The sequence below is a fragment of the Schistocerca cancellata genome, chromosome 5 (genome assembly GCF_023864275.1).
Source record: "Schistocerca cancellata isolate TAMUIC-IGC-003103 chromosome 5, iqSchCanc2.1, whole genome shotgun sequence".
Classification (NCBI taxonomy): domain Eukaryota; kingdom Metazoa; phylum Arthropoda; class Insecta; order Orthoptera; family Acrididae; genus Schistocerca; species Schistocerca cancellata.
This window is the reverse complement of record NC_064630.1, coordinates 572,570,641-572,583,103: the sequence shown is the minus strand read 5'-3', so window position 1 is coordinate 572,583,103 and position 12,463 is coordinate 572,570,641. Positions and strand designations below refer to the sequence as shown.

At 44.1% G+C, this 12,463-nt stretch overlaps 1 protein-coding gene across 1 annotated transcript in view; it reads left to right on the top strand.

The window, feature by feature from the left end:
• The first annotated feature begins 4,114 nt into the window (after positions 1 to 4,114).
• The window catches only part of LOC126187872 (signal recognition particle subunit SRP72), a 49,802-nt gene continuing 41,453 nt past the window's right edge, over positions 4,115 to 12,463 (top strand). Inside the window, exons 1-2 of the mRNA XM_049929202.1 lie at positions 4,115 to 4,279; positions 4,394 to 4,511. Coding sequence (XP_049785159.1) covers positions 4,177 to 4,279; positions 4,394 to 4,511 — 221 coding nt within the window. The 5' untranslated portion in view covers positions 4,115 to 4,176. The remainder of the gene's footprint in view (positions 4,280 to 4,393; positions 4,512 to 12,463) is intronic.

Here is a 12,463-nt window from a genome sequence, read left to right as displayed (position 1 = left end):
TCATTGTAGCAGCAGTAAGCGATCTAACAACTGCGCCAGAGAACTGTCTTATACAGAAGGGTCCAAAAAAATGTATCCACTGTTTAAAAGTCCGTAACTTGCAAACTAATTGACGGAGTTGTCTCATTTTTGGTTAAAGTGTAGTTTAAAGTCCAACTTAAATTTATCACTGTAGGTGTTCGAAATGTTCACCATTAACTTCCACAGACAAACAATGCCGACGAACTGCAGCACGAACTACTGACTGCAACGTGTTCATTTGGATATTTGCACATGAATATACGATGGATTCTCGAAGTTCATCCAATGTGCGTGTGTTTTGTCGATAAACGACGTCCTTTAGTGTTCCCCGCAGGTAAAAGTCCAGAGGAGTTAGGTCTGGGGAACGTGGTGGATACTCCACAGCACCTCTATGACCTATCCATCTTCCTGGTAGATTTTCGTCGAGATACGCCCTAACACGATTTTGGTAGTGGGCTGGGGCACCATCTTGTTGAAACTAACTCTTCCGTCTCCATACAAGTCTCGGATGCCAGGTAAAATGGATATCTGAAGCTTCTGAAGGTACACCTCACTGGTAACTGTGCCGTCAAAGAAGAATGGCCTAATCAAGCCCCGGTAAGACAACCCACACCACACATTTACTCCTGGCAAATTCACAGCTTTGTCTACATGGACGTTCGGATTTTCGGCGGCCCAGTAGATGCAATTGTGGCGATTTACTGTACCATTGAGTTTGAACTGTGCCTCATCAGACCACGCAATCATCTCTGCAAACTCTTCATCGTTGCGCACCATGTTAGTAAACCACTCGCAGTACTCCATTCTACGATCTGGGTCGTCCTCGTTCATTGCATGTAGCAATCGTGGGATGTAACCCTTCCACTTTCCTGTCTTCAAAATTCGCCGAACACTTGAGCGACTTACTCCAGTTTTACGGGCACACTGTCTCACAGACTTCTGTGGTGAGCGAGTGAATTGTTGTAACACACGATGGGAGTTACCTGCACTTGTTACTGTAACAGGTCGTCCATATCGCTGTTTGTGTACATCTTCAACACAGCCTTCGGCTTCAAATTTGTCTCGAATGCGACGAATCGTTAAACGTGTCGGTGGCTCTGTTTGATACTCATTTCGCCATTGCCATTGAACTTCATTAATGTTTTCGTGCTTAAAATACCACTTCAAAACTGACTTCCTTTCTTCGAATGTAAGCCTTGCGCCAGCCATGTTTACTCGAGTAACTAGGTGCAACTAAGAACAAAACAGACATCTGTCATCTGACAAAACAAAACAACGCAATACAATGTGTGGCGATTGCCGGAATTCCAAACTATTAACACTGCCAAAGATGAGACAACTCCGTCAATTAGTTTGCCAGTTATGGACTTTTAAACAGTGGATACATTTTTTTGGACCCCTCTGTATAGGCGTTGCCGACCGCAGCGCTGTAGCGTCGTATTCTGCCTGTTTTCATATCTCTGTATTTGAATACGCATGCCTATGCCAGTTTCTTTGGAGTTTCAGTGTATAATCAACGCAGACTGCTATAATATGGAAAAGCAGGGAACCAGGAGAAAAATTCTCCTATTGGAACACAGAAAAGACTAATATGCTCGTCTTTAAAAAAACTCTGACAGAAAAGTGGGGCACCAGCTGCCTCTGTCCTCACTTCGCCTTCCTCACCAAAAATTTCGGCATCCATACATATTGGCGTTTTATTTTTGTGCTGGAAGAGAGTAGCAGTGATACAATGATAGTGGAAGAGTGAGGAGACACTATTAGTCCGAGAGAGAAAGTGGCAGTGAAAGAGAGATGGATGAAGACAAAAGCAGTGAGAGCCAAAGAGTGAGAAGATAATGATGGCCAGTGAGAAACAGTGGAAATAAAAGAGAAGGAGAAATAGATGCAGATAGTAGCACAGGGACCAAAAGAGAGAAGAGACAGTGGAAATGGAAAAGGGAGATGATTGGACAGTTTTGGTTCTCTCAGACCAGCGAACTTTAACATGATAAACTTTGCCCACTTTCCCACATCCCCTATAGCCACATGTTTAAGTTTCCCAGTCTAGGGGTCAAAACCCTGGACAAACCATGCCCAAGGTCATGTGTGCAGAAGAGTCTGGTGGCTGAAGAAGAAAGGTTGGTTGATTTGGGGGAGGGGACCAAACAGCGAGGTCATCGGTCCTATCAGATTAGGGAAGGATGGGAAAGGAAGTCGGCAGTGCCCTTTCAAAGGAACCATCCTGGTATCTGCTGAAGCGATTTAGGGAAATCGTGGAAAATTTTAATCGGGATGGCCAGATGCGCATTTGAACTGTTGTCCTAAATACGCGTCTAGTGTGCTAACCACTGTGCCGGCTCACTCGGTGAAGAGAAAGACAGCAGACTGTAAATGAGAAAGAAAAAGACAGTTGCGATGGGAGAGAAAAAGAATGGGGCAAAGAAGATGGCAGTGTGACAGACAATGGAAGAGGCAGAGAAGGAGACAGTGGTAAGGAAGAGAGAGAGAGAAAGGGATGTAGGCAGTGACAGGTGGAGAGACAGTCAGGAGAAAGAGCCGATGGGAGAAAAAGGAGGTAGTAGGAGAGGAACATATATAGAAAGCGGTAGTGAGAGGGAGATGCTGAGAATGAAGGTTCACTACAAAGAGAAAAAAATGGTTCAAATGGCTCTGAGCACTATGGGACTTAACATCTATGGTCATCAGTCCCCTAGAACTTAGAACTACTTAAACCTAACTAACCTAAGGACAGCACACAACACCCAGCCATCACGAGGCAGAGAAAATCCCTGACCCCGCCAGCAATCGAACCCGGGAACCCGAGTGTGGGAAGCGAGAACGCTACCGCACGACCACGAGATGTGGGCCCACTACAAAGAGAGACTGAGTAAAAGAATTCAGAATGTTCTGTCTCAAAACAGTGTGAAGAGATTCATATGCCAAAATTTTTGGTGAGGAAGGTGGAATCAGGATTGAGGCACCTGATTTCAGAGTCCTAAAGAGAAGGATATTCGACTTTTTTGTGCTCTGACAGAAGCATTTTTCAGCTGGTATTTTGTATGTTTGAATATCACACATGATGCTCTAATCTTCGTAACTACTGATACTGTATTACATAAAAGAACATTCGCGATACAGTACATAGTTAAATAGTTTCCGTTGTTTTGTAGTTATTATGTCTATTTACTTGTTTCTTCTTCATTTGTGTGATGATGCTTTTTACGAGATCTAATTGTGTCATGGATTTTGAACGCTTGCACACTGATATTAGAAATGCGAAAATATTCACTGTTTGTGTCTGAGTTGTTTAAGCTGATCGCATTGAGTGCTGTGTCAAACTCTCGGTCCGGTAAGTCTTTGTTAACAGTCATGCTTTTGGAGCGCTCTTCTGTAGCCTAATGAAGAAACCTTCAGTGTTCTCCTGACATGTCTGCTCAATTCTCTGCATTGCTCGTTACCTATGCGAAACGATTGTTTTCTTTTCTTCTAAAGTATGTTTCTTCTTCATGTACACTGTGCTAGTATTTCGAATAACGACCATTGACATAACGATGTGAATCTATCTATGTTGCTGTACTTAGGAATGACATTGCTGTCTGTCACCATCCAAATTTGTCATTCAGGCTAGTTGTTGTGTTTCCCATGTGAAACTATCGTTTTGGATATCAGGTTCTATTTCTTGTTCCATTTTGAGTGGTGTCTTCTTCCGGTGTGTTTCGTCATTGTTCAGTGGCTTCACTGTATTTCCTGTGCGATATACATATATCTGTTAGAGCCCTGCTTGTTCTTCTTTTTTGCTGGAGCTGCTGATCTCAGTAGTTTTAATTCTTGAAATGATAAATAAACTAACTTCTGGCTAGAAGGATGATTTTTCATTTCTTTATTGCGCTATCGATTTCACGAATACCAGCCCCATCTTCAGATGCACCTAACGTCTAATCTGTGTTAGGTATATTTCCTTGGGATCGCAGTTTGCTGTCACCGACGATCAACAATACATGCAACGAAACCTTTTTCTGCTTTATCTTCCAGTACAATTGGTGATTTAAAATAGTCATCGGTAAAGATGAACCCACAAAGTGGATTGTCATATTGCATCACTGATCTGTGGACTGCTTCCTGTGACAGAAGCAAAGATGTGTACGTGTCTGCTCTGAAAGCGGCATTGCCGAAATGGCATCAGCGAAGGAAGTAAATCTAAGTACTCAGTATGCCGAGTTGAATCGCTTTGCGCAGAATGGAGAATATGAAAGAGCTCTGAAGTCTGCTAATAAAAGTAAGATACCTGTATTAGCCACCTCTTTTGTTACTTTGAGCCGACCTTTCACTTAATAACCATATGGACTCGCTGTACAGTGTCTCTTATATTTGTTGTGTTTAATTTCCACAGTCTTGCAACACGCCCCAGGCGAAGAAAAAGCCTTTCATTGCAAGGTCGTGTGCTTCATTAAACTTGACAAGTTTCAAGAGGGTTTGAAAGCAATCACTAACCAAAGTAACCTCTCCTCGTAAGTAATTCAGTTAATTGACACCATTCTAATTGTGTGTTCTTGCTATCGTTAAGCATTGAAATATGCAGGGGAACGAAATTGAACATATATACGATGTGTACCTGTATTTCTGAGTGAAGAAATTAATTTACAAATTTAATCAGGTCTACTGGAGCTATAGGAAAGGGACAGATACAGCGGAATAGTTTCCCCATAAAAGTGAACTCTCAAAATGGTGTTATCAAGTAATGTCATGGGATCATTAGTGCCGTTGTTTTCTCCCTCTTCCCTTCGCATATAGTTTTACCAGTTTTGGCAGTTAAATGTTTACTATTATTTACACTTCCATATTCAGCATACCGAGATGCAAGATGTAGTTTAAGGTACAAGCTTGTGTATACCGAACTGTTATTTTGGTATGCTCACAGCACACTTCACAATTAACTTTAGAAATAGAAGGCTGGTGCTCGTTTTTTTGAACTTTTATATTCGGGGAAAGAATGTAGCAATGACCCCAGTATTTGTACTGTATTGCTTTATTTATGCTTTAAACAGTTGCAGGACTTCCATTAGGTTCTGAGTATTGCAATATAGCCTTTTCAATGAGTTTTTGTCAAATCAACGAATAACTGTAATATATACAGAGCCTGTGGAAGCTAAGTGGTTCATTGAAGAGCCTTAAAAATCATGGTGGTCTCAGAGGTTTCTGAAAGATGGGTACCAGTTGACCTTGGGTTGAAGTATATTGAACCAATTACCTCTCGTAGGCCATCTGTTTCTCAGCCTTAGGATTTTTCTTTACAAAATAATTTGCAGCCTCAATGGTAAATATAGAAGCGATGCCTTTTGTTTTGCTGAACTCTGAAATAACTTAACTGGCACTGAGTGATTTCAACACCTGGTCTTGGTGTTTTCAGTCTTAAGACAGGTATAAAGGACCTCTCACTGCTAATCTGTCCTGTGGAAGTATCTTCGTCTCTACACAGCTACACTCACTCAAAACTGCTTGCTTACTAAATTACCAAACTGAGTATTTCTTGATGCCTCAGAATGTATCGTACCAAGCAGTCCCTTCTCTTATGTTGTACCATAAATTCCTCTTTTTCATAATCTGATTCAGTAGCTCTTAATTAGTTATTTAATCCACACATCTGATCTTCAATATTCTTTTGTAAAACCATATTTAAAACTCTTCTGTCTTCTCTAGTTGCCTATGTTTCAGTTGTATGTAAGGCTACAACCCAGACAAACACCTTCACAGAAGACATTCTAACACTTAAATTTATATTCAGTGTTAACACATTCCTCTATTCTAATCAGGATTTTATACACTCTTTACTTCTGCCATCAGTATTCTCATGCCTAAATATAAAAAAACCATCCACTACTTCCCACATCGCATTTCCCAATATAATTCTCTTAGCACCACCTGTCTTCATTCAAATACGCTTCTTTGGTAGCTCTTTCATATTGTTGTTCCATCTTATCACCTCCTTTCCAGGCAATATCCATTCCATTCACATGATCTAAATCATCTGCAGTCTGACAGAATTAAAGTGTCATTGGCAAACCTAAAAGTTCTCTGTAGTTTAATTCTATGTCCAGTTTTGTACATAGTTTCCCTTACTGCTTGTTGTATGTACAGATTGAAAACGGGGATGGGATGCATCTATGTTCACTCCAGTTCCTGTATAAGTTGTATATAGCTGCACCCTCTTGCCCCAAATTTTCCTTGACAGTTTCATAATTTCAAAGTGTTTGCCAGTCAGCATTAACAAACGTCTTTTCTAGGACTACATATTTATAAATATAGGCCAGTTTTGTTGTTGGTGGGTATCCCAGACAACTTAATAACTCTGAGGGAATGTCATCTATTCCAAGTGTGATGGTTTGGGCATAGTATTTTGACTGTTCTGTGAAATTCTACTAGCAGTCTTGCATGCCCCATCTCTTCTTTATCCACTTCTTCCCTTTCCATAACTTCTTAAAGTACCTTTCCTTAATAAAGTGAATCTGTGTGTTTCCTCCACACAGCCTTCCTTTTCTGTGATTGGTATTTTAATTTTCCACTACTCATATTTAGAAGAGAAATTGTCAGCACAACCAACAATTCATTTCAGCATAATATATCCTTTAAGGTTGCAGAGTTACGTGATTTTGAAAGTAAGTTTACACTTTAGACAAAGTCAGGTCTCTACATATATACACCATATTTTCAATTGCTTCTGAGCAGTAACTCCAACTTTTGTTTTCTGAGTCTGTGGTTTTTTATCATTTGCATTCTTCAATAAATGAATGTGTCAGTGAATTCTTCGCATGTGCTTTCTGACTTATTTTCATTGCATCATCATCAAAATTTTAAGTTTCCATGATACTGCTGATAACAGAAAAGCACTGAAATGCTTGTTAACATCTTTGAGTTCGTGTGAGACCATACAAATTCCCATTTCAGCCTGCCAGCTTCACCAGTGTTATCCTTGTATCCTTCTGGTTGTTGCACGCGAATCATTTATTCTAATTAACCAACCAAAAATGTGAGTGTATCAAATTGCATCATGTACATTTTCTTGTTTGCAGCTTTACTGAACAAATTGAGCTTAACTTTGGTACTGGTCCAGACATCTATGTAGTTTCTATTAAAGGATTACATCTCTGCAAGGAATGATTGTTTCCTTTCTTAATCAAGATTCTCCATCTTATTCTATTAAATACAAGGCAATAAATTCATTGAATGAGTGTAATCTTTATGATTTCTTATGAAATATATGATCTAGATCATCACATAATGTATTTTCATTTATTATATCAGCTACTGTCATCATCAGTTATGTAACGAAGCTGAAAGTAGGTTAAGAATGAGAAGGGTCAGTTATGCATTACAGTTCAAGAAAAGTAAAAATCCCCCCTCCAAAACATGGAACTATTGAACAAAGTTGCAGTAAAACCTATGGGTAAGTGGCAGTAACAGCCCACTCGACTCAGCAGCACTACAGAAAAAAATGCAAGCTAAAAGGTGGCACTATTGGGGAATACTTTCAAAAAATGTAATGTTTGCTGACGACGAGTAGGTAGGTAGATGGTACAAACACATGCATATCTGACACAGCCAGGTGAATAGTGGAACAGGCTGGTTTATAGCCAGTGCCCTGATGGACTTCTCTACCACTGATTCTTTTGTGGGCTTTAGAATATTCTGCAAATTCTTGGACAACTCAATTTTTTACAACAAAAATGTAGAAAATGTTCTCACACTGTAAATTTTTGTGCCTTTAGTTATCCATTGCTTATTTTTCATAGGTTTGTGGGTGGTTTGGGTCCTTATCATTATAAATAACAACTCGATCCACTTGTTAAAACAATGAGCATATTTATTGTCACACTTCAGATATGCGTCATTACACATCGAAAGTATCACATAGACAGAACATAATGGCCACCTTGGCCCAAAGAGTTTTTGCGCCCAGAGATGTTATGACACATCAGTGTTGCCACAGAGCCCTTCCCCCCCCCCCCCCCCCCCTGCAGTGCGGAGCATGAGGCTCTTGCTGTTGTGGGGGGAGGGTGCAGGTGTTGCGCCGTCTTCGTCCGGAGGGGGAACTGGGTGGGGTGGGGCCGGGTTTTGAGCCCCTTTGGATGGAAAAATGTAATCACAGCGCCACACCAGTGGCAGTATGCGGCGACCGGTTTGTGAGGTGACAGGGGGTGGGGGGAATAGACGGAGACACGTGGTACAACATGTACAGTCCCCCCATGGCGCCAATGCAAGATTGAATGAGGGAAGGATCTAAGGAATTCTGGATCGGTAAGGAGTGGAGAACGGAAAGTTCGAAGGTTTCATCGTCAGCAGAGTTGGGGGGGGGGGGGATGACTAAGAGAATTATTTGTGGTAGTTATAAAGATGTCGGATGGTGAAAAGTGTGAGGCATCGATGGAGACAGTAGTGGGTTGTTGAATGTCGGGTGAGAAGTGTGTGACGGGCGTAGCAGAAGAGGGTGAAGGGTGTGGACCCCGGACTCTGCCCAGTGAGGGTTCCCGGTGTTGGGGAAGGGGGCGTGGCCGGCATGTCGTCCCTTGAGGAGGAGGCGGCGGTGTGGAGGTCGTTGTCCGATGTGGTCGGTGGCGTCGGGTCGCTGGAGGTGTTGTCTGCGGTGACCCACGCCAGCTTGACTCGAGACACTGACACTGTCAAGGGTTTGCCTTTGATACAGATGTCGAATGTATTCGATGAGCGCCTAAGTACCCTGTAAGGGCCTGTGTATGGGGGTTGCAGGGCGGCGTGCACTGTATCGTCCCTAAGCATCACAGCTTCACACGCGGCCAACTGCTGGTGCACGAATGTTTTAGGTGGAGTGTGTGCTTTTGGAGCGGGTGCTCTCTGCACTCATATCGTCTGTCGTATGTTCTCGATTAGCGAGGGGTATTCGATGGTATCTTGGAGCGGTGAAAGCTCGACAAACTCAGCTGGTAGGGTCAACGGCTCGCCATAGAGCAGTTCGGCCACCGAACACTGCAAGTCATCTTTATATACAGAACGGAGGCCTAGCAGTACCCACGGGAGGGCGTGTAACCACCGTTCCTCGTGGCACATTAGCGCTGTCTTCAGTGTGCGGTGCCATCGTTCCACTAACCCGTTTGATTGGGGGTGGTAGGCTGTCGTGCGAATGCGGCTGACGCCGAAGACCTCGCACATTTTTGTGAAAAGGACAGCCTTGAATTGACAGCCTTGGTCTGTAGTAATGGTTTTGGGGCAGCCGAAACGTGCAACCCATGTGGAGAGGACAGCGTTGGCGACTGTTTCGGCCAAAATATCGGCTAGAGGGGTTGCCTCGACTCATCTAGTTGTTGTGTTGATAAAAGCAAGCAAGTATCGGTAACCATCAACCTGGGGAAGGGGGCCGACAATGTCGATGTGGATGTGGTGGAGTCTGCCAGAAGGAGAGTGGAAGACGCCTGAGAGGGGCGTGCAGTGGCGTCCAACTTTGGACCACTGGCACGGAATACAAGTGCGACACCAGTCGCAAGAATCTTTGCGAAGCGAAGGCCATACGAAATGCTCGGCGATGATGTCATAGTTGCGCGAATGCTCGGGTGCGCGAGACTGTGCAGTGCATCAAACACCGAGTGACGCAAAGAGGAGGGGACAAGGGGACGTGGCACGCCAGTGGAAGTGTCACACCATAGCTCCGAGCATGTGCCGGGGCTTGTCTTACACGCCGGCTGCAGAGAGTGGTTATAGTCAGATAAAAGGCTCGCCAAGGAGTCCTAATTTGTTTGCGCTCGAGCAAGAGCGTCAAAGTCGATTGAGGAAGATATACCCGAGATCAGGGAGAAATAATCAGCGGCTATGTTGTCGGATCCTCAAACGTATTGTACATTAGTTGTGCATTGTGAAATGAGGTTGAAGTAACGGAACCTCCTAGGAGGTGGGTCGGCTGGAAGGTTTGTGAGTGCTTGGGCGAGAGGTTTGTGGTCTGTAAAGATCATGAGGGAGCATCCCTCGATGTCTTTGTGGAAATATCTAATGGCTTTGTAGACAGCTAAGAGCTCTCTGTTGAAAGCGGACCATTTGCACTGAGAGGGGAAAGTTTTTGAAAAGAAATTAAGACTTTGCACCACCTCTCCTCTGTGTTGTTTAAGTACTGCGCCGATAGATATTTCGATAGCATCTGAGGTGAGCGAAAGTGTTGCATCCAGGTGTGGATGGGCAAGCGTGATGGCTTCCGCGAGTGCGATTTTCAGTTTTTTGAAAGACGCACGCATGACCCCTGTCCATGGCACGCGCCTGTCACCTGACGTTTGCAGCCTGCACAGTGCGTCTGTGAGTGGGACCTGTAGTTCGGTGGCTCTTAGGATGTGGCGGAGGAAAAAATTGATCATTCCTAATAACCGGCGGAGTTCATGGTATGTTTCTGGTATCGGTAGCTGTTTGATAATGTCTATTTTCTCTTGTGTGGATCGGATACCATCAGCTGAAACTATGTGTCCCAGAAAAACAACAGAATCCTGTCTGTTTGCATTTGTCTTTGTTGACGATCACATCGTGGGATTGTTAAGTGTCAAACAGCGCCCGGATGTGAAGCTCATCTTCCTCCCGAGAGGAAGAAAAGATCAAAATAACTCTGTGTCTAAGAACGTCTGCCAGGTTTGGGTGGCGTTTTTCAATCCGTAAGGCATGTAAACGTATTTGAAGAGGCCGAAGGGTGTGGTGATGGCAGTTTTAGGGATATCTTGTTCGTACATTGGTATTTGGTGATACGCTTTCTCACAGTCTACTGCACTGAAAATTTTAACGCCTGCTAGCTGAGAAGCGAAGTCCTGAATGTTCGGTACTGGATAATTATCCATGATTGTGCGGTCATTGAGACGTCTATAGTCGCCACAGAGTCAGTCTGTAGGAACCATCCTTCTTCGGTGTGAGATGAATTTGTAACGACCAGTCACTGAAGGATGGGCGTACAATGCCTGCTTTTAATAGGTCCGAGATGATCGCTTTCGCTGCTCTGAGTTTGTGTGGATTCAGGCGTCGCGTTTGGTGTCTGTCCGGAGGGCCCTCAGTCATATTGAGTTTGTGACATGCGCCACTTGTGATTGATAACATGCTATGCGCGGGGTGCGTAGTTAGCGTTCAAACACTCATGCAATGAGTCAATGATTGGAGCGCACGCCAGTTTGTTCGAAGAGCGAATACCTCGAAGTGAGGCAAGTTCGGATTTCATGCTCTGTAATGTCTGTTTGGTATGCTTGATAAGGGAGGTGAGCTTGGCCTGCGTTTGCTTGAGTTCACTGATTTCTTGTCATTGTAGTAGCATGTCGCAACTTTTACTAGTTAACTTGGCCACAAGAAGAGCACTGCAATAGTGAAATGTCAATGTTTGTTGACCGAATGGGTGATACAGACGCAGTGGCCATAAGGGCGATAGTCTTTTGCGAAGGTTGGTGGACTAGAGTACTTCGCGGAATGTCTAGCAAAAATTTGTGGTGTCGCTGAAAGTCAATGCCTAAGACCGGACAAGTCACCTGTGCCACATGAAAAGTCCACGAAAACTTCAAGTCTTTTGACAGTTTGAGCGTTAAAAGGCGCCATACCTGACACTTTGATATGAGAGTCATTAGCTGCGCGTAACAGTTTGGGCGAGGAAGTTAACATGGTAGGTGCGAGAGCTGGGGGTATTACATTCGTATCATCTCCATTGTCATTGAGGAATTTAGTTCCTGAGGCGAGGTCAAGAGCGAATAGACAACCGTCAGTGCTTACCGTGTTAGATGCTGTTGCTGCTGTAAGGCGTCTTTTTTCCTGTGCGCGCGATGGGGGCACTTATGGCACCTCGCGAGCTGTTTTTCCCACCACGCAAGGGCTGCCGCATTTCCTGGCCGCATCGCTGAAGTTGGTGTGGAATCAACACAGCGGCCAGGCTGCATTAGGCGGGGGTGATGTAGAACTCCTGGTGTTGACTGTGTCCGTTGTGGAGCGTTTCAGTGCGGTGTCAGTTGTCATTGCAGATGTCGTGGAGGCTGTATCTGGTTCCTCGCGAAGGCGGGCAGATGTCACCACTGCCGTAGTGTGAGCGCTGGGGAAGCGAGCTCGCCTGAATTCTGGAGGGGAAACGGGGGGGATGGCGTGCTGTTGAGATCGCTACCCCCACTCTTAATGCTGTGCGGTCGCCTGTTAATAATCCTGAAAGCTCGATCCGCGACCGAAAGCTTCTGATCCAAAGTGCTGTTGTTGAGCGGCAGGAGCTGTAGTTGTAATGCTTCCGGCATTTTGACAAGCCACATTGACCATAAGACTGTATCAGGTAACAAATCCACAGGTGCGAGGGCGTGGAGTCATCGCCATAGTCCAGATGAGGTGAGGTCTGTTGTATAGCTAGAGAAGGCCGAAATGCACGCGTTAAACTCAAGCAGGCGGGTGTGAGGTCTGAAACAGGATACGTAATGAATGCTATAAAGAAAAGTACGTAGCTTCTGGA